Source organism: Coffea eugenioides, chromosome 2 (genome assembly GCF_003713205.1).
Source record: "Coffea eugenioides isolate CCC68of chromosome 2, Ceug_1.0, whole genome shotgun sequence".
NCBI lineage: Eukaryota > Viridiplantae > Streptophyta > Magnoliopsida > Gentianales > Rubiaceae > Coffea > Coffea eugenioides.
The window spans coordinates 22,216,247-22,238,362 of NC_040036.1; the positions used below are offsets into that span (position 1 = coordinate 22,216,247).

At 35.8% G+C, this 22,116-nt stretch overlaps 1 protein-coding gene across 1 annotated transcript; it reads left to right on the forward strand.

Moving 5' to 3' along the window:
* Positions 1-6,249: 6,249 nt before the first annotated feature.
* On the forward strand, positions 6,250-9,483 carry LOC113761664 (protein DOWNY MILDEW RESISTANCE 6-like). Its single transcript, XM_027304748.1, has 4 exons — positions 6,250-6,607; positions 7,030-7,274; positions 8,405-8,732; positions 8,975-9,483. The coding sequence occupies exons 1-4, from the start codon at positions 6,392-6,394 to the stop codon at positions 9,215-9,217; spliced, it is 1,032 nt and encodes a 343-aa protein (XP_027160549.1). The 5' UTR covers positions 6,250-6,391; the 3' UTR covers positions 9,218-9,483.
* Positions 9,484-22,116: the final 12,633 nt, after the last annotated feature.

Genomic DNA, 22,116 nt, shown 5'->3' on the forward strand with positions numbered 1-22,116 from the left:
AACCGACCCGAAGTGACTTAAATGGAGTGGTATATTCATGTTGTGAATTTGGGTCAGGAAATATATATTATCGTGAATTTGGTTAAACTTTAGTCCTTTACAGGCTACAGCGTGCAGCAACCGCCTCTATTTGAAGAGTCCGTAAAGCAAAAGGGACAATTGGACCAAGTGAAAGAAGAAGTGGACGATTTTTCCCGTCAGTATGCATGGCAGGTATTTTTGCTTTGACCACCTATAATTGAATTACATTTTGAAAACAAGAGCAATACAGGCAGGGACGGAGCCAGAAATTTATTTTTGGGGGGCCGAAGTGTATTAAAATTTTTTTTTTGTGACGAAATAAATATATTTAATAAGTAAAATTTAGAATCAATAATTATAAAAATAATAAAAACATATAATTATATGGAGAATGATTAAAAATGGTAGCTCTGCAGGGAGGATCTGGGTATGTTCGAGGGGTACGATATCAGAATGTGAGAGTAGATGACGTTTCAAATCCCATTATCATTGACCAATTCTACTGTGATTCGCCGACGCCTTGCCAGAACCAGGTATGATTCACCCCTCTAGCTTCATGGTTTTCCAGAATAGTTGGTTAATTGGGAACCAGACGGACTTTGTATTTTCTGCTCTCTTGGTGAATAAACTCTGAATGATACTAAAATTCGACCAAAAAAAAAAAAGTGCAGGCAATGTTTATCTACTCATCCTTAAAATATCCTGACAACGACTTTTTATATCCAGAGTTCTGCAGTTGAAATAAGTGAAATCATGTACAAGAACATTAGCGGGACTTCCAAAAGCAAAAACGCCATGAAATTTGCATGCAGCGACACGGTTCCTTGCAGCCACATTGTGCTAAACAACATCAACCTAGAATCTAGGGATGGTACCGTAGAGACTTATTGCAACTCTGCCATAGGGTTGGGTATGGATACGTGCAACCCTCTGCGGAATGTCTGACCTTATCAGACAAAGAAAAAATCATCAAGCAGGAGCCTGAGCTTGCCCTCTGCAAAATGGCTGGGCTGGCCGCCGGAATCCCCTATATATAGGGGGTTTTCCGGCGGCTTGGGGGGGGCTTAAGCCCCCACCAGCCCCCCCTTAAATCCGTGGCTGAATACAGGCTGATTCTTGCTGAGCTGATTCACTTGTTTGTTCGATGGAAAACCATTTTGATCATAAAATGCGGTTGTAACTTCATTCGTTTAAGCCACAGCCCCGCAAAGTACTACAGCAAAAGGCTGCGATTTTGCTTCGGGACAAGCCACCTCACTTGAGCCATTACTCTAATCTGCAAAAACAAATTGATCTGTGGCGACACAAGGAATGGGAGGTAAGGATATCGCATATTTGGCGAGAAGGAAATAATAGTGTGGATTGTTTAGTTAAAGACTCTGTTTTAAAACTCGGACCGGACCGGCCGGTCGAACCGGGAATCGGCCAGGTAGCCGGTCCGAGTCATATTAAAAAATCGAAAATTTAAAACTCGGTCAAAGCCGGTCAAAAATCGGGTTTGACCGGGAAAAAACCGATTTTTTCGGTTCAACAATAATTTTTTAAAAAAAAATTCAAACTTTTTAATATTATGTTTTGACCTCCTAAATTGTTAAAACTTATTGATATACCTCAAATATTTGATACTTTATAAATATTGTCCTAAAATTTGATGTTATTTTTCAATTAAATTCATAATTTTAATTCTAAACTTGTTAATATTTATTAAATAATATAAATTGCTACTTGATTGTTCTAATTTCTTTGTATTTTCTTATTAAATATATTTGAAACATCAAATATATATGAATATACCTTTATTAATATCAATATATTATTAGATATTATACATATAATATTTTAATTTTTAAATAATTTTTATTTATGATGTCATCCGGTTCGACCCCTATCGATCTCCAGTCGAATCCATTGACCCCTGACCCCTGACCTCGGCCGAGTCGCTATCCGGTCCGGTTCTGAAAACATAGGATAGCCTTAATAAGGAGCCAGGGTTACATCGTTTACAAAGCCCGCCGGATATAGTTCGATGATGGAAGAACTTGGATATTGCGGGAGTAACCACCCCGCGTTTTGTATCTATGTTTTGAGCTGCTTAGCTCTCCTTGATAACCAAAAAAAAAAAGTACTACAGCAAAAGTGTGCATGGAAGTCAAGTAGTATATAGTAACTATTAATACTTTTTTTCCCACAAGCCGGTGGAGAACATTTGCAACCTCAAAGTAAAAATTGTGCTAGTAAAATATTCCTGAGACAACTATTAACCCATAATAGTAAGATCAACACAAATAACTTTAATTGAATAAAATTACAAACTGACTTGAAAATGTTAGGATGAATAATGATAATGTTAGTTGATTCAAACAACTTGTCATTGTAAAATTTGAACTAAAAACCTCTACCCCTCGATTTGACATGCAGGAATGACATAAAAAGAAAAGATCGTTTCGACTTATTCATTTTATTTTCATGTTTAGCATGAATCATTTAAGTTGGATGACCCTTTCTCCATTTAGGATGCTCACACCATGATACCAACTCTTTTTCTTTTTCTTCAAGAACATTCACTCCTCAAAATGTTCAGGAAAACATCTTTTTATTCAACCTTATCCTAGAATACTCAAAAATAACAAGCGGGATGTCAAGTTTGACAACATCAACTCAGGGGAAAGAATAAATGAGCATCTACGTCTTAGTGTTCTAAGAATTGGACAGGTGTATAATACTACATTAAAGTCAAACGAAGAAGTAGCATTTTCCTGATGAGCAAATGAAGAAACAAACAAGTTCACATTTTCTCTCCCAGAATTGAATGTGGAATAAATACATCCATAAACAGACATAATTGTAACGCATAAAGCAAAAAAAAAAAAAAAAAAAAAAAGCAGCTGCACCTCCAAGTGGTTACTTACGACAGGTGGACTGGTGAGAAGAAACAGTCAATAGAGTGACGGCGTCACAAGCAAAACCATGGAAATTTCCAGCTTAATATGTTTTCCTATTCTTGTGGGACTAAATTCTCAGTCGATCAAAGACGCTAATGCCGGCTCCCAGTACAGTGGAGTATCAGCTTTGGGAACCCATTGTTGTCAAAAGAGTTGTGATCCCAGTTGTAGGATTCTACGATTCACCTTTCTAATGTTGATTTGGATCATCATTTCAGTCAGAGTTCTTAATTAATGAGTTCAAAATTGTCTTTGACCAATTAGTTCTACTGATCGAGATTTATGTGATCTGCACAACCTGGACTCCATGGGATTTTTCCATCAAATTAATACTACTACTGCTTAATTTCTCGTAACAAAAGTCAAAAGTCTTCAAGTGTGACTAACTAATACAAGTAAAATGATGTGGAAAAGGCACTACTGATTAGAATTTTTTTTCAAAAAAGAAATAAAAAGAAGAAAGTTTACTCTGATCCATGTTGTTAGCTTATCGAAGGAATCGGCGGCTGAGTGCTATAAATGTCTGCAACACATACCATTTCCATGGTTCTAGACTACTGTTTACTAAGTATTTTGACTCATGCATGCTATGCACGGGTTTACATTTTAAACTATCACAATAACAAAAATTTACTTTTGTTACATGAAATTAAAATCTAAAAAGTTTTTAAGAAGTATTTTTTTTATCCAAATTTATGAGAATGAATTATATTCAAAGAAAAGGGTATAAAAAATGGTTCAGTAGAATGTGCTAATTATTTTCAACATCGAGTTAATTTTTAACTATAGGTTGCATGTTCCGATCCCTCAAAATAAAAAAGGTTGTTACTATATATGGGATCATAAGAAATATTTATGTAGATTTACTTGTACGGATAAGTTCAAGTCAAATTTTATTTATCTATTATAAGTCAATATCTAATAATATTATGCATAAATATATGCAACAGAGACCACTGAATCACCACCGATTCAGACGAGCACCTGCTCTGCTGACAACATTTTCAGGAAAGTCTGGATTTTGAAATGTAATAAAGAGGATTTGATTCTTTGACCTACACCCAAATAGAGTTTTAAAACTCTTTTAATGGCTAATTAGTCTAGGAGTAGGTGGTTACTTACAATTCGTTCTAAATTTTGACTTTGTGATCATTTCCAAGTTTTTCATTCAAATGAATCTATTGCCTCAGTATCACCATCCAACCAACCAAATTTTTAAGTTGAAAACCAGGTGCGAACTTGTGGTTGTCAGGGTGCCTCTTTCATGATTTACTTGGACTTTGAACCTGCATCACTTCTTCTTCATCTAGAAAGGCACAACTTCTAGATGTGGGAAGGAGCTTGGCTACGAGAATGACTAATCCCAGGGACCCCCCCTGCATTGATGTTCGTGGTGTTGCTTTACCTACATGAGTCTCTGTATAACGCTCACCCTCCATTGTAAGGAAAAAAAGAAAAAGAAAGGCACAACTTCGCAGGCCACCGCAGTCAGAATCAAATTACCACAGCGTGCATCGTTGTCGGACGGACATGGTTACTGCTATGGTCTTTTCAATTAGGCTACGCTGCTGGCCGGATAAATTTCCAAGTTGATCTGTAGCCCAGCAGCTTAGTTGAGTTAGTTCAAATGAACTAGCAGAATCGACTACTAAAAAGTAAAAACCCAAAAGTTATTTTTTTTAAATTTTAAAAAAGAGGTTATTATAACATTCAGGATCGGGTTCAAATAATTTGATGTGTAAGCATGTACGCTACAACGTGACAAATAGTAATAATTGAGTAGTGTCACTAAGAAACGAATACTCGTCAACATCTGATCACTTGGCTTTATATTCAAATTATTCTAAAAATATTTGTATTCATGAATTTCGTCGTTGGTGTACCATAATGATGGTGTTTTGATCGGCCCTTATTATGGTGGTCGTGTTTCCTTTTTTTTTTTTTAATTTTATTTAATGGATAAAAACTTTCCTTGCATGGCTTCCAGCATTCAACTGCGCGCTGTTAATGAAAGAGCACATACAATTCTCACTTGATTACTAGCACTAGAGCTCAATGAAACTTGCTCTTGTATGTTCTTTCTACTGTGTTCTCATGCTAGCAAACAACCGGGAAAAATAAATAGAGCGCATTTATTACTGCAATGACGTGAAAGTGAAATTAGCAGCTTTACAATGCGCTTTCACATCTAAATTCCAAATACGACAACTGATGATACATCATCGTGTCCTATTTAAATATTAATCTCCAAAAATATTTTTGAAGTTTCATTAACAAAAACGAGATCTGCCTTGCGAACAAAAGGTCAATTTTGGTGTTCCCTCTGTGAATAACGAACGAAAGCGTCGGTTCCTGCTGCAGGAAATTATTTTCCACAACAAAGTCCGTTCTTTTTCCATCATATCCGTGGATAAAAGTGGCTAATGTTGTTAGCGGGGACAAACACACTATTAAAACGATTTTGGCTCTTAGTGCTGGGTCGTCTCGGTAGATATATCAAACTTTTCGAATATTTTTGTCGAGTTACTTCGAGGTAGCAATTGCCCCATCAAAACAGGGATTCGAGGTCTCGCCAATGTTTTGAAAATCGAATCAGATCGATCGAATTGTGAATCGGTCGTGACTTTGATTTGATTCATACTTTAGATTGGTTAGGTTTAAGAATTGATCAAAACCGTGTGAATCATAACGAACCATGAAATGACAGTTTTATGCTCTTGTCAATTAGACTGAAAAAAAAAAGAATAATTTTTTTGAAGTCTAAAGACTAATCACTAAAATTTATCTTTGAAGGTGTAAGCTCTTTGAAAAATATTTATGTTTTTATCAGTTGATCTCTTAAATTAGTCCACGTGATATCTTATGTTGTACACGTATATTTATATATTTTATTAAAATAACATTGAATCGAGGTTAAACCGATCAAAACCAATTGAACCGCGACCCAAATACCTCATTAGTTTACTTACTGATCCGAGTTTTAAAACATTGCATCTCACCGGTCAAATTTAGTCCTTTTCAGAGTAAAATGGTTATTTCAAAATCTTTGATACCCTGCTCTCTATCTTATTTATGCTCTTTCAGGACCAACGGGATTGAAATATGGGGGGAAGGGTTGAATTAGAGGGAAATATTGGAAGGTTAGTATACTAAGAGGTCTTAAATTGAAAAAATCTGGTAGGTGGGTAAGTGGGGTTGGTAGGACCCATCCACACAAAAGTATCAAAACAGCCGCCGGCCAAGGGCAACGGGCGCTCACACTTTGAGACCCGAGATATACTACTGAGTCTACTAGTTTTGCACCTATAAATTGAGCCAGGCCTGGGGGCCATTCTTCCACCGCCATCCTACTACTGCTTAGCTCAGTTTGCTTAGTTTGCGGTTCCCAGCTTGATCAGTTAACTAAGCATATTTACTTGACGACCCAAATGGCAAGCGTTAAAGCACTCGTGCAATCTCAAGACCTCAAATCCCTCCCTTCTGATTATGCTCACTTCAAAGACAGCCAAAAATCCATTGTTGCAGGCCCTGAAGTTTCGCTTCCCGTGATTGATTTTTCTTTGCTCAGCTCAACCAATCCTGATGAACGTGCCAAAGTCATCGAGGACCTCGGAAAAGCCTGCGAGGAATGGGGCTTCTTCATGGTACACTCTCTTTTTCTCCCTTCATGAGAATAAAGTATCTAGCAAACATAGACTGCGTACGTATCCTACTCGAGAATTGTTTGAATCTTCATACTCCAACCAATGCAATGTAGTTCGTAAAAGAATTTTTTCTCCCCCTTTTCGCTTTAGAATGACAGGGAGAGGGAGTTCAATTGCCACCGTTGTCGTCTTTCTTGTTTTGTCCTCCTCTCACCGCTTTGCTTCTATAATACTCCTTTGAGAAAACCATCATATTCTTCACCACCATGAACTTTGCTGATGTAAAAATTATATACATATATATATTTGAACCAATGAATAATTAATCGCTTGGTCCGGCATGCATATAACTAGTGTTGCATAGCATATCTTGGGTCCCATGATTTGATTGAATTGGATGATGAAATATAAGATGCATGCAGGTGGTAAACCATGGCATACCGGAAAACCTAATCAACTCATTGTTTAACGTGTGTAATGAGTTTTTCGACATGCCGGAGGAGGAGAAGCTCAAGTTCGAAACCACAAATCCCCTGTATCCGGTCATGGTCAGGTCCGGCAGTACAATTCACGATAAATCCAACCAAACAGTCCTCTTCTGGAGAGATTATCTAAGGTTCTTTGTGCATCCGGAGTTTTACTACCCGGATAAACCCCAAGACTTCAGGTAAACCATCCATCCCATCATAGTTTTTCCTTTCCCGTGTCAACAATCGTGATTCCCCTGTGAAAAGTTACGTAGATGATTTGCTCGCTACTAGTAGTAATGAGCCGATTTATTGGCAGAATGATCCAAATATAGTGGATCCCCTCACCCCTTGCCAACCCCTCCCCCACCTAAAATGAAGTGGATACAATGAACTTTCTATTGTTTAAAAGAAGACAAAACCAAAATGCCTTTTTTTTTGGTCAATTTTTTAAAATGGAATAATTAGATCAGAAGTCAACACTTGTTTTTCAATGCATTTTTTTTTTAATTTCTCGAACAATATTTTTAGAATTAATCTTTTCTACACTGGCAGTAATTACACTGTCAACGTTGGATGAATAACAACTATATCAAATTTGAATTTGAAATTTAACTTTTACACATATGTCATGAATCAAATCGTGATAGTATATATAATATATATATGATTTACTCATATTTTTATTTTACGTATATTACATCATAAAAAATATTACAATAATTATTCCAGATGACATCTTAAATAATACTCTATCCAAATACACTCGCTACTAAAGCAATACCAATCTTCTGGATGATCATTTATAAATCATCCATATTCTTCTGACCGACCCAAGGGATTACGAAAGTGTTTTACAGAAGCTTGTTATGTTAGTATTAAATAGGAATAGTAATAATAGGTATGATTTGACTTATAGTGACTCATAAGTTCTGCTGTTGCGTCACTTGTGGCGGGGCCTCGATTTGTTAGCTGCACTAATAAGTAAGTTACAACGCACGGAAGTGTGAAATTGACCTGATGTCAATTGATTTTATTGCACCATTATCCTTAAAAATTGCACTACCACTTGACTCCAATTGCCTGAAAAATGGTCCCGTACTTGCCCACCAAACCCTTTTATTTTCTACTTTATTTCTGTTGACCCACGCGACCTCAAAAAAAAAAAATAGCAAAAGGAACAACAAAAAGAATGAAAAGCAACTTATATAGATTATTATATATAAATAAATATATGTTCTATGTTGTTACCAGTACATGGAAACTGAACTGACTAGTAATGGGTTCCAATCCAGACGGGGTCATTTTGACTTAATTTGAATGGGTGTAGGGATCTTATATCGGAGTATTCTCAGAGAACCAGAGATTTGGCATGGAAATTACTGCAGGGAATATCACAGAGCTTGGGCATGGAAGAAGACTACATCCAGAAAGCCATGGACTTGGACCACAGTACCCAAATCTTCGCAGCAAATTACTACCCACCCTGTCCTCAACCTGAATTGGCAATAGGCATTCCTCCTCATACGGATCATGGCCTCCTCACCTTTCTCCTGCAAAATGGAGTTGGAGGCCTCGAGATCCAACACGAAGGCCAGTGGTTCCACGTTAATGCCCTTCCCAACTCCATTTTCGTCAACACTGCCGATCAACTCGAGGTATGGATGGCATACTACTGCTCAAGTTTTACTCTAATTTGAACCTCTTGGATGGACGAAACCTAATATATATATATTTTTTTTAAAAAAAAGGGCAGAGAGAATGGGCTAAAAAACTTTGATGCTTTGAATTACGCAATGATTAAAAGAAATGCATAAATAATAAAATTTTCAATTGCGTGTTTCTTTTTTTTTTTTTTTGGGGGTTTGTTTGTTTATGAACTTAAAATTATTACCACCAGGTTTTGAGCAATGGGAAGTACAAGAGTGTGTGGCACAGAGCAGTGGTGAATAACGAAAAGACCAGAATTACGTTGGTGGTGCCGAATGGTCCATCACCTGATACAATTGTTACCCCAGCCGCACCGCTGCTGCGCGAAGCTCCGGCTGCATACGGTCCGATGAAGTACATGGAATACGTGAATGTACAGCGTGTGACCAGACTTCACGAGAAGCCCCTCTTGGATCGACTCAAGCTGCACTAGTTTGTTCTTCCTCCTGTCGTCCTGCTACCTTTCTTCCACCATTCTTTCCACCTTGTTACTGCATTTGTTACATTTGTAAACGAGGCGGGAGATATTGGACGCTAGCTGACGAGCTCCTCCTCCTCCTCCACTTACTAAAACTCACTGGAGGAAAAACATAGATGTATTTCTTTTTTTTTTCCTCGTACGACAGTGAGTGATAAATAAGTACTATTGGACTTGTACTACTGTGTTTTTGTGAAAGAGTTTTTCGTCCACTTGGATTCTCCTCCCTCCCAGCTAACCTACTTTCTCTCTCCCTCTATATATATATATATTTATATATGTGTCTTCCACTCTATGTATTTCGAACCATACTTTTGGAAATTCGATTTTTCGGGATTTTTAGGGCTAGGGTCTTTGTGATTGAGGGGCTGCAGCCCCAATCATATTCATCAATTTGAAGGTATCTTGTATATGTGGGCAACTTCATGCACGGTAAAGGCGGTTTGATCCTAGAAAGCGAGCAAATAAATTGATCTCTTCGGGGGAATCAGAGTTAATTCCAATTTGCACCATTTAACTATCCCCGAACACTCATTTTGGTCCTTAAACTTTGAAATGAAACACTTTAGTTCCTGAATTATAAATTTTATCCCATTTAAGTAAGACTGTCGAGGAAGTGGAACAGATTTTAGATTAAAGTGAAAATAATTTATGGACAAAAATAAAAGTAATTTTATATTTTAAGGATTAAAGTGGAATAAGTTATATACTTTAGGGACTAAAGTGAAATAGACTTGATAGTTTAGAGATTAAAGCGTCTTATTCTAAAGTTTAAAGACTAAACTGAAAGTTTAACGGCTAATTCCTTAAATTATAGTTGAAAAAAAATTCTATGAAATGTTACTTTGATATCTCATACTATACCTACCGTGCTGACCAAACATAGCAGGTAACCTACACTTTTTTTTTTTTTTTAAATTGAAAAAGCCCACGGTAGCCAATAGTTGGCCAATAATTGCAACAACCAAACCTGCCGTGCTTGCCTTAAGGTTTTTTTTTTTCCCCAAAAAGGTAAAGAACAAACACGGCAGGCAATCTTCCCATTTGCTAAAGCTTTTGCAAAGGCCTCCCAATTGCTAAATTGGAAAGAATGAGCAACATGTGCTGGGAATGGGCGAAAAATCGGGTTAGGCTATTCCTTAAATTTTTTTCAACTAACCGGATTTCCAAACAAACAAATAAATTCTATTTTTTTTGTCATGTCATGCAAAAGTTTAACTTATTGCTTGAATTGTACATGAAACGTTATCACTACTTATTCTTTTTTTATTTTTGTAAAAATAGTTTGAATATTTATATATTATCCATCGGCACATTTCTCACAATCTTCAGTAGCAAAATTTAAGTACGCAATTTTTCAAAGGATGTTGTCATTTCTTATTAAGTGAGCCAACATGTGTTGACTTCTAATACTTATCCAATGGCTTAGCCCTTATTTTGATTGTTAATTTTTGTGGAAAAATTTTACATTTTTTTATGAATATTTCTTTTATATACTTTTTGTAACCATTTTTTTATCTCGCATATATTACATCTTAAAAAAATATGTTATAGTAATTATTTCCCAAAAACTCTCAGAGTTCAATCAACGACCTCTAGTCTAATTAGGATATTGGTCAATACATGTCGTCCGTTGGTAAATCTATGAATCACTTTTTTGTTAAAAAAAAAAAAGTTGTGACTCATGAATTGACAGATTTGCCTTAAAACGTGGTGGTGAACAAAAGCAAAATCACCCAAACTTTTTTTTATAAAAACATAAATAAATATTTGCTAAATGTTAAAATGGAAAAAAAATACTTAATTGCAAAAACAAAAAAAAAATCTACCCCAAAAAATAGGGTATAGAATGGAAAAGAAATACTTAATGCGAAGTACTAACCTAAGAGAGAGACAGAGCGGACATGGATGGGGAGGAAGGCTCGTGTTTCTATCCTACAAAACTATCCTATCCTACTCCTGCAAAACAAGTATAACCTCTGCAAACAACAGGGCAGCCTTTTTTTTTTTTTGGATTTGATCGAGGGTAGCGTCAGAGTTTATTAAAAAAATTCTATCCTGCCGGGCTTATTACAATAGCTTAGGAAGACCAACTTGTCAGAGCAACAATTCGTGGGTTATTTTTTGCAGGTATAATCTAAGGAATTAGCCAAGTTTAAGTATAGTCCTTTTATTTTAGAGTGAATGGCCCAAAAGATCACTAAACTATTAAAAATGGCACCTTCTAGTCACCAAACTTTTTTTGTGGCTGAAAAGGTCACTAAACTCGCAAAAACTCTCCGGCGGAGTCATTTTACCGAATTTCAACGGTTTCTCACCCGGTGACAAAAGCACTTGGGTTGAACGAATATTCTAATATGGGCAAAAATGTCCAAAAGGCTATTGGAACAATAGATTGTTTAATTCCCAAAGTTGACCAACCACCAACCTAATGAGATTTACTTCATCTTCTTCGGCGGTAAAAAGGGTGATTGTGACTGCCTGTAAACCAAATGAAAATAGAAAATAACCCACCCAAAAACAGTAGTAAACTCCTCCGCAAACACCTTCACAGACACAGACACGCAAAAACAGCTGATTCAGAGTTGGGATTCATCCAGTTTTCAAATGGGTAGTCAATTTAGCAAAACCAAGGGACCGAGCACGCTCACCCCACCGCAACGAGAAGGCAGCAACTCCAGTCACAGCAACCATAGTAGTAGTAATGGGGAAAAAGCTAACGATGTTGCCTCCGGATCTGAGCTCCTACGAAGCCGCCTGCCAAGCCGATCCACAGCTCCGATCTTTGGATGCCACTCTCAAGGAATGCACCAGCCGAGCCATCAATTCTATAGCGGTAGGCCTCGACTTCAGGGCCCTTTCCCTGCTTCTTAAGGGCCATCAATTCTATTTTGGGGCTGGATTCCTCCTTTGTGGAGTCTCTTAAGCAGACGAGTGTTCCAATGGTTCTTTATTTCATTGTCAGTTCAACCAGGCAATCTTGCAGCTATGAGTGACCAACGATTGCCTAGCAGGGATTGGAGTCGAATAATGAGGTCCTCCTCAGCTGCTGTGATGTTTCCTCTCTTGATGCCCGGCCGAAGATAATTCATCCATCTTAATCTACAACTCTTGCCACATCTGAGCAGTCACCGAATTTCTAGATCTAAGGCACGTCTTTTGAGGGAAAAACAGGTTTACCATATTTTGTTGGACATTTTTGCCCCTTTACTATATTCCTCCACTCCACATTGCCCATGCCACCGGATGAGGAACCGTTGAAATTTGATAAAATGATTCTGCCGGAGAGTTTTTGCGAGTTTAGTGACCTTTTCGGCCACAAAAAAAGTTTGGTGACCAGAAGGTGCTATTTTTAATAGTTTAGTGACCTTTTGGGCCATTCACTCTTTAAAGTATGGCGACGCATGCTTTACGCCCGAGATATGGTGGACCAATTCTCAAAAATTTTAGATGTGGAAGGAAGGCAACAGCTAGCCTAGACTCTTACGTCATCAGGAGTTTTTACTATTTCCTCGGCTTGGGATGAGCTACGCACTAAATGAATGTGTCTAGGATCAATGAGATGTATATGGAATCATAGAATCCCTTGCAAAGTATCAGTTTTTGTGTAGAAATTACTCAACAATTACTTGCCCTTTCCTAAAGTTTTGAATGCATTCAGGTTCCAGCTTCCTTCTAAATGGGGAATCTCAAGATCACATTTTGTCAAATTGCTCTTTTGCATTCGTGGTGTGAGATTTCTTTTCTAGGGTTCTTTTGATTCCTATTTGTTCCTCAAATGGTAATCTCAGCAAATTATAGTGTTGGTGGTATCATAGCTCGACTAGTTCAACAAGGGGAGAGTTGTGCATGGTATTGCCGTCAATCATTTGTTGGGAGTTGTGGAAGGCCAGGAATATATCAATGTATGAGGGTGTTAATGTTATGCCTATGCAGGTCAGCCGAAACATACAATCCATGATGTTAGGTATTTCTCAGGCCATCCCCTTTGTCCAAGTGACTAAGGAAGATGGAATCCTATTGCAATTGGCACTATTGACTAAATTGCGCAAGAGGAAGCCTAAGGTTCCATGCTCGATCTTTTGGACCATGCCGGCAAATGGTTATGTAAAGTTAAATGTGGATGGATCATCCTTACGGAATCCCGGTTACTCAGGTGCAAGATGGGTGATTCGAGATTTGTGTAGTAACATCTTATGTGGATTTGCTATATTTCTGGGAATTATGACTAATATGGAAGCCGAGTCTTTGGCATTGTTTGAGGGAATGCAGCTGTCCATGGAGAATGGCTTTCACTATGTGCAAATTGAAATGGATTTTCAAGCCTTGTTGAATATGGTGATTGGCAAAGGGCAAGTGCCTTGGAAGTTATGGAAGGCCATTGCACACATCAAATCCCTAGCTCTTGGTAAGCAATTTACCTTTACTCATATATTCAGAGAGGAAAATCCTGTCGCAAAAGCTCTTGCAAATCTTGCCAGCTCCCCGTGTTATCGTAACAAATTTTCTGCATCTCAGCTTTTGAAGAATATCAAAGGTTTAGCTCGCCTAGACAAGGTGCAGATGCCTTATGTAAGATTGTGTTAGTTTTTTTTCTCTGTAAGGGAATAGTACTCCTCATTTATAGTTTTTTAACTTCTATTCTCCGTTTTAATAAAATGAGGGCTGGCACCCTTTTTTTTTAAAAGAAAATTCAAATCTTCTTCAAGGAAACAAAAAGGTTAACAAAAGAAAATGATGATTCGAAAAATCTTAAAGTTGATATTGTTTACAATCAAAGTGATTTGAAAAATTGAACGCTTTTCTTCAAAACAAAAAATAAAGTATTTTGCAAAAGAATGAGAACAAAAGTTTACTTGATGCCAATAAGTTTACTACTCTTAGAAAAAGTGGAACAAAATTTATTTAACCTACTTCTGTGAAATATACCAAAGCTATGTGCAATTTCTGTTGTCAAATAGGTCACATGAAAAATGAATGTTAAGTTAAAAAAATATAAGAAAAGGTATAAGGACTATGTTGATTGTTAGATCTAGTACTAACTCTCATGAATCCAAGGATAAAAGGGTACCAAATGTTATTTCTTAATTTTTTGTGTAGGTATGTTTAATGAACGTCACTAAGGAATCAAAGTGGTACATAAATAGTGGATGTTCAAGACATATGATCGGAGATGCTTCTCAATTCATCAAGTTAAAGCCAAAAAATAGCGAAAATGTCATTTTTGGAAATAATAAGAAGGCCATCGGTATAGGTGACATTGATAAAAATGGTGAAACTTTCATTCAAAATGTACTTCTAGTTAATAACTTGGGTTATAATTTGCTAAGTGTTAGTCAATTATATAATAGGGATCTTTATATATTGTTTAAGAAGTATGAGTGCTTGATTCTTAATACTAGTATCAATATTATTTTTAATGGATAAAGATGCAATGATATTTATATAGTTTATCTTGAAAAGATTGAGAATTCCAAAATCAAATATTGCAAAGTATCAAATGATGATGGTTGGATGTGGTATAGGAGATTTTAGCATTTTAACATAGATTTGCTAAATGAGATTTCAAAAAAAGGAGCTTGTTAGAGGTTTATCAAAAATCAAATTTGAAAAAGATAAGATTTGTGATGCTTGTCAATTTGAAATATAAACAAAGATCTCTTTTAAATTCAAAAATTGTGTTTCTATTTCTAGACTTTTGGAACTTTTACATTTAGATTTGTTTGGACCAACTGAAGTTGCAAGTTTAGGTGGAAAAAGATATGATTTTGTGATTGTTGATGATTATTCTAGATACACTTGGGTGCTTCTTCTTACTTATAAAAATGATGCCTTCAAAAAAAAATTTCTTTATTAGCCAAAATTTAAAATTTTCTGAATTTGAGAATTGTAAGAATTAGGAGTGATAATGGTTCCGAATTTAAATATTATGATTTTTCAAAATTTTGTGATCATAATGGTATTTTACATGAGTTTTTAACTATTAAGGTTCTCCAACAAAATGGTGTTGTTGAAAGAAAAAAAATAGAATTTTTCAAAAAATCACTAGAACCATGACAAGTGAAAGTGATTTATCAAAATATTTTTGGACCAAAATAGTTAATACGGCGTGCTATGTTATGTATAAAGTGCTTTTAAGACCTATCTTGAATAAGACTCCTAATAAACTTTTATTTGGTAAAAAGTCAATTATTGGATATTTTAAAGTATTTGATTTCAAATATTTTATTTTAAATATAAAAGAATATCTTGACGAATTTGATAAGAAAATGGATGAAGGTGTTTTCTTGATTTATTTTAGTGACAAAAGAGGCTATAGGTTTTATAATAGGAGAATTATTGTGATTGAAGAAGCTATCCATATTATCTTTGATGAATCTAATGATGTTGCCACAAAAAATATTTGTGAAAATGACAATATAGATTTGCAAAATAAGTTGACCATCCAAGATGAAGAAAATCCACCAAAAGAAAGTATTTCTCAAAGTGTGGAAGAAGGAGAAGAGAAGAAAGATGATGAACCTTCCAATGAGCTTCCAAAAGTTTGGAGATTTGCACAAAACCATCGTAAAGAACTTATAATGGTGATCCATCCGAGAGGGTAAAAATTCGTTCTTCTATTGGACCTTTATTTGATAATCTTGCATTGAGAAACCTAAGAATGTGAATGAGGCTTTAAAGAATGAAAAGTGGATTCTAACTATGCAAGAAGAATTAAACAAATTTGAAAGAAACAATGTTTGGATTTTAGTAGAAATGTCTTTAGATCATCCGGTAATTGGAACTAAATTGGTTTTAGAAATAAATTGAATAATAAGGGTGAGATTGTGATAAATAAGGCTAGATTAGTTGCTAAAGGGTATGTTCAAGAAGAAGAAATTGATTTTAATGAAACATATGCTCCAATAACTAGATTAGAATCCATTAGAATGTTTCTTGCCTATGCTTGCTTTAAAGGTTTTAATTTGTTTCAAATGCATGTTAAAAGTACTTTTTAAAATGACTTTATTGATCAAGAAGTTTTATTGAACAACCCCGCCGATTTTGAAAGAGAAAATTTTCAAATCATATTTTTAAACTTTTAAAGGCTTTATATGGCTTAAAATAAGTTCCAAGAGCTTAAAATAAGTTCCAAGAGTTTGTATGAAATATTAAGTGATTTTTTAATTGAAAATGGCTTTAAAAGAGGAGATGTAGATACTACTCTTTTTATAAAATTTTGCTTGAATTATCTCCTAATTATTCAAATTTATGTAGATGATATTATTTTTGGTGCCACTGGTGAGTGCTTGAGCAAAGAATTTTCTAACATTATGCAAAAGAAGTTTGAGATAAGCATGATGGGGGAGATAAACTTCTTCCTCGGGCTATAAATCCATCGAATTCAAGAAGGAATTTTCATCAACCAAATCAAGTACACAAAAAAGCTACTCAAGAGGTTTGGCATGGAAGACTCAAGGCAAGTGAAAACTCCAATGTGCACTTCAACCAAGTTTAACAAGAATGAAGAAAGTATCAAAATAGATGAAAAATCCTATAGAGATATAATTAGTAGTTTACTTTATTTAACCGCAAGTAGACCAGATATTATGCTTGTCATTTGCTTGTGTGCTAAATTTCCATCATATCCTAAAGAGTCTTATTTAATTGCTGTTAAACATATTTTTAGATATTTGAAATGTATCTTGAATTATTGCTTGTGGCATCCTAAATCTAAGATTTTGTTTTGATTGGTTTTTCGAATGGCAATTTCGCCTAATATAGAATAGATAGAAAAAGTATTAGTGATACATGCTATTTTCTTGGTGATTATTAGGTTTCTTGGTTTAGTAAAAAAATAAGGTGCTATTTCTTTGTCTATAGTGGAAGCCAAATAAATTACGGCCAGTGCCTGTCATGCTCAATTGTTGTGGATGAAACATATCTTACTTGATTTTTGTTTAAAATTTGAATATATTCCTATGTTTTGTGATAATAATAATGCTATCAATTTGACTAGGAATTCCATTCTACATTCTAGAACTAAGCATATAGATATTAAGTATCATTTCATTCGTGATTTAATTCAAAGAGGGGAAATTTGTATAAATTATGTGTGTTATAAAGATTAAATAGCGATTTCTTTTTTGAAAGGTTTGCTATCGGATCAATTCTTATACTTGAAATCAAGACTAGGCATTATAGAAAGAACTTTTTTAAAAAATAGTTCTCAGTTGATTAGTATTAGACGTCTGATATTGAAGAACAGACATCCGACACTGTTCTAAATAAGTTTTCCATTTTTATAGCTCAAACACAAGTGTCAGACAAACTCACTTTGCTCAGCCCTCCGATAGTCAAAATTATTAGGCTTTAAATTCTTTCCAATGCTCAGTTTACTCATTTTACTTAAAAAAGTTTCGGTGAAAGGGATAAACCCTAAGCTTTCCCCATCTCAAATTCGTTCCAATTTCACTGATTTTTCATCAAAATTAAACTCAAAGGTCATCTCTTTATGTCCTAAAACATCAATTTTCATCAAAATCTCAACAAAATCAGATCTTCTTGACCATATCTGAAAAATTCCAAAAATCTGAAATTTTTCAAAACCCTCTCTCTAAACTAATTTGTGAAAGTTTGATCATCTAGAATCACTTAGGTGCACTCATATAGACCTCCATAGCCATTTCCCTTACCAATCAATATAAGAACCCGAGAAGGATCTTTATCCACTGCTATCGGACGTAATGCTAGCAGAACCTCTTCCTTTGCTGCTATTCCAATGCATCAACAATGTGCAAGAGGCAAAGAGATAATTTCTAGTGGTGTTGAATAGACCAGAGCTAATCAACAACAACAGCAGCAATTATCAAAATTTATTGATGAAAAAGTTGAGAAGAGATATGATTTGGTTTCATAGAGAGTTCATCACTCAAAGGTCCATTGACATTTTCAATTTCCACAAATCTAAGCTTTAGCCTGTTTTAGATTACTTTAAATTTCAAAAATGGATTCATTTGTTGAAAATCACTCATTAGTTCACCATAAAATGGTGCATCAATGTTATGCAAATGTTAGATAGGGTGGTAGACCTTCTGAAGTCATATCTCATATTAATTGTGTAGATATCACCTTAACTCCTGAGTTAGTTAATCAAATTTTTTAGCACCAAAATTGAAGGGGGACGTAGAAGCAAGATTGCAAATTTTTTCTCCTATGAAGAACTCCGTATTTCATTTAATCACTTTAATGGCTTCAAATTGATGAAATATTTTAAAACTTTTTTTAAAACACCAAATAAAGCTGATTTGAGTGGACTTGATCCCTTACATCAAATTCTCTTTGATATGGTTTCAAATTTGTTGGTTCCAACTGATGGTCATCGTACGAATACAAATAAAATGGAGCTTTACTTATTTTATTGTTTTATGGAGAAAATTAGAGTTGACTTCGATTTTATCATGTGTCGTTTTATAAACAAAATTGGTACCAACACTAGAAGAAGGCTTTCTTATGCAAAGTTTCTTATCCCCATATTCAAGTATTTCAACATTCCTTTTCTTGGTGAACCTTCAAAGAAGAATTCCACTCATTTTTTCACCAAGAGTTATTTTAAATGTAAAAATGTCAAATTCTTGGATGGAGTTTGGGTCCAAAAAGAGGTTGTCTCATAGAAATTCATTCCAAACATGACCCTAATTTCTAGTAAACATCGTAGAATTGAGTCTCAACCTTCCTTCTCACAAACCATTTCTCATCTTTCCTTATTCGACCAAGTGGTGAATCTTTAGTGGAGCATGGTCTTGAACATGGTCTATAGATGGTGATGAGCCCGGAGCAACAAACAAATTACTTGAAAGGAAGAAACTTGCTTCTTAGTACTTCTTAACAAGAAGGTTCTTGTATGCCCATCCTAACTCAAGAAGAGCAGTAGAAACTAAAAATGGTCAATCTACTTCTATTCAAATTAGGCCCCAAGAAACTGTGACTACTCGGACTCCTACTCAAGAAGGAATCAAAACATCTCAACAAGCGACTCAATCAAAATTTCAAAAGGCTACCGATACTTCTCATCAAGTTGAAGAGGTTGAGGAGGATTCCGAGGCAACTGAAGATGAAAGAACATTCTAGCTAGTTTGTAAGAGGCTTGGCTTATCTCACATGGAATTTTAGGAACATTTAGATTCTCTTAGGTTCAATGTAGGATGCATTGCCTCATAGTATTGATAGTCATTTCTTTTGTTGTTTCTGTTTTAATGTGCGTATTCGGACTCAATGATAGGTTGTTGTGGCTCTTGTTGTGCATTTGGACTTATCTTTCTATTTTTATGTTATGGTTCTTGCCCTTAATGTGATGCCCCCACTTCTCCCAAGGGCGAATGTGACAGCCCCACCTCCCCCTAAGGTGAACCAAAAGGTTCGGCGGACCGCCTGCCCAGCTCTCGCCAGGACTCACTCACTCACTACAGTCCTCAAATATAATACAATGTAAATCTCAAATATACATCAATTCCTCCATGAATATACATATCAAAATGAAGCAAATACTAGTTCCCAAGCGTGGAATGTACACATACATTCGTTCAATTCCAAACATTCAAACAATCCCAACTATTACACAAGATGAATCTAAAACAAACTGTACATGAGATAATCCATCCAGTCACACGAAGAACTTAATACAAGTGCTTCCTTTGCCTCGAGCCCTGTGGGGAGAAAATATGTTTTGGGGTGAGTTAGAAGTTCAGTGAGTGTCCAGTAAAAATCAGAAATCAAATAAGCTTCACAATAGTGCATTTCGATGATGTCATGAATCAGTGATCAAATGTATGTTTATTGCTCTTGTGAGCCAGGAAAATCATTGTACTTAAACATCCAACTCTCAAACAGATCCAGTAACAGTCAAACGGTAATAGGGAGCCATCGGTGCTCCAAATAAATAGTGGTGGAGACGTTGAGTTTAAGCACACGAATTCCAAATACTCATTTGATCCAAAACATTTCATGGCACACACACAAGCACACATGATATGCAATCGAGTAAGCAATGCAAGAAATAGTTTGAAAAGTAACTTTGCAAATAGTTGAGGAATCACTCACCAACCACAGCTCAGGAACCATCCATCACAGACATTGCCTTGTTCAAGTCCAAGCTCTTCATTCTACCAATAATTAACCCAAACTCAAAGCGATCAAATGTCCTCAAAGATTGGACAGCACTTCCCCTTAAATTTCCTTATTTCCATCCTACAACAACCACCAATATCCATTCAAAACAGCACACACAAATCTTAGACTATAAAAGACACCTTTCGGCACAATAACAACAACTGAAGCTACACTTATCGGATTGAGACAATTCTTATGGCGTTTCAAAGCCAAGGCATATACCTACAGTTTTTATGAAGACCTCCAAAGCCAAATCATGCATTTTCATAGTCAAAAATCGAAATCTCAGAGAGGACAGAAAATTGTCCGTGAAACAAGGCTTGTAGGCAGTCATGGGTATTTCGGTCATTTCACATGGTACAGTACTCCAATCGATCTGAAATTTTGCAGGTAGATAACTAACTCATATGTATACAACTTTCATGTTTTGTCCAAAAGCTGGTTCGGTCTAAACCATGGATAAATTTCCAGTCCAAGTTGAGTCCAGAAACAAGGTAAAACTGAAATTACACTTCTAAACTAACCTTTGTATATAACCACAAGTACGCATACGAATCATAAGATATACCGCATATCTAATTAGGCCACAATGCCCCTTCAATATGAGCCAATTGATAGCTCCAATTCGAAACCCTAAAACTGAGATTTCCGCACAAATTCTGAAATTTTCCGCAAATAACCACAACTAACACACAAAGGCCCCATTTCACACCATATCAAGCTATTATTCCATGGCCAACCAACAATTATCATATAAAATTAGAAAATTCACTAATAAATCAGAACTTTATCAAACTCTACGTAAAATCATGAAATCTTTCACAAAATAGCATATTTAGCCAATAAAACCACTAATCTACCCTTATTAAGAACAAAGAGGAAATTTCTTAGCAACTCACCTTATAACTCAAGAAAGATAACAACTTAAAGCTTCCTCTTTCAAAACCAATCCACCACCTTCTTCAATCCTACCTAGCAAGCAAAGGATTTTTTATGGAGTAATTTAAGGTTCTAGTGGTTGGATCACAAGATACGAGCAAGAATGGAAGAAACAAGTTGAAGGTTTTCTTTCTTTTTCTCTCCATGAAGCTCGGCCAAGAAGGAACAAGAATGAAGATGATTTTCAGCCAAGAAACAAGATAAGAACGTAGGAAAATCAGCCGATCAAACTTGGTTGCTGAAGTGCCATGTCACAATCCGGCCAAGATCTGGCCGAATTTTCGGCCGGATTCGTGGCAGTGGCGAAATCAAAATTTTTCAAAATCCCAAGCCAATCCGACTAGGTATCCGGCCAAGAACTGGCTGGATTTCTGACCGAATTCTCCAAAAAACAAAGCTAACCACAAAATTTTCCTTTTCTTCTTCTTTCGGGCGTCACAGCGAACCCAAGGGTATCGGCGGGACGCCTGCCCAACTCTCGTCAGGACTCGATGCCATTCCAATCCAAACTTATGGTATATAACCAAAATAATACAAGTCGAAGATATGAAGAAATTCGCTTCCATACACAAGTATTCAATCTTACATCACAGTTTTCAAAATACATCACTTTCCCAAAATATACAACCTCCAAAAGTTGTCTTAACAATTACATTCAAAACCCTAATCAAAAGTCCAACAAGTTGACTTCTCCATAATTCCTTCCAATTCAGCTCCTGTTAAGGAAAACAAATCTAACGGGATGAGTGGTTGCTCGTGAGGCCAAG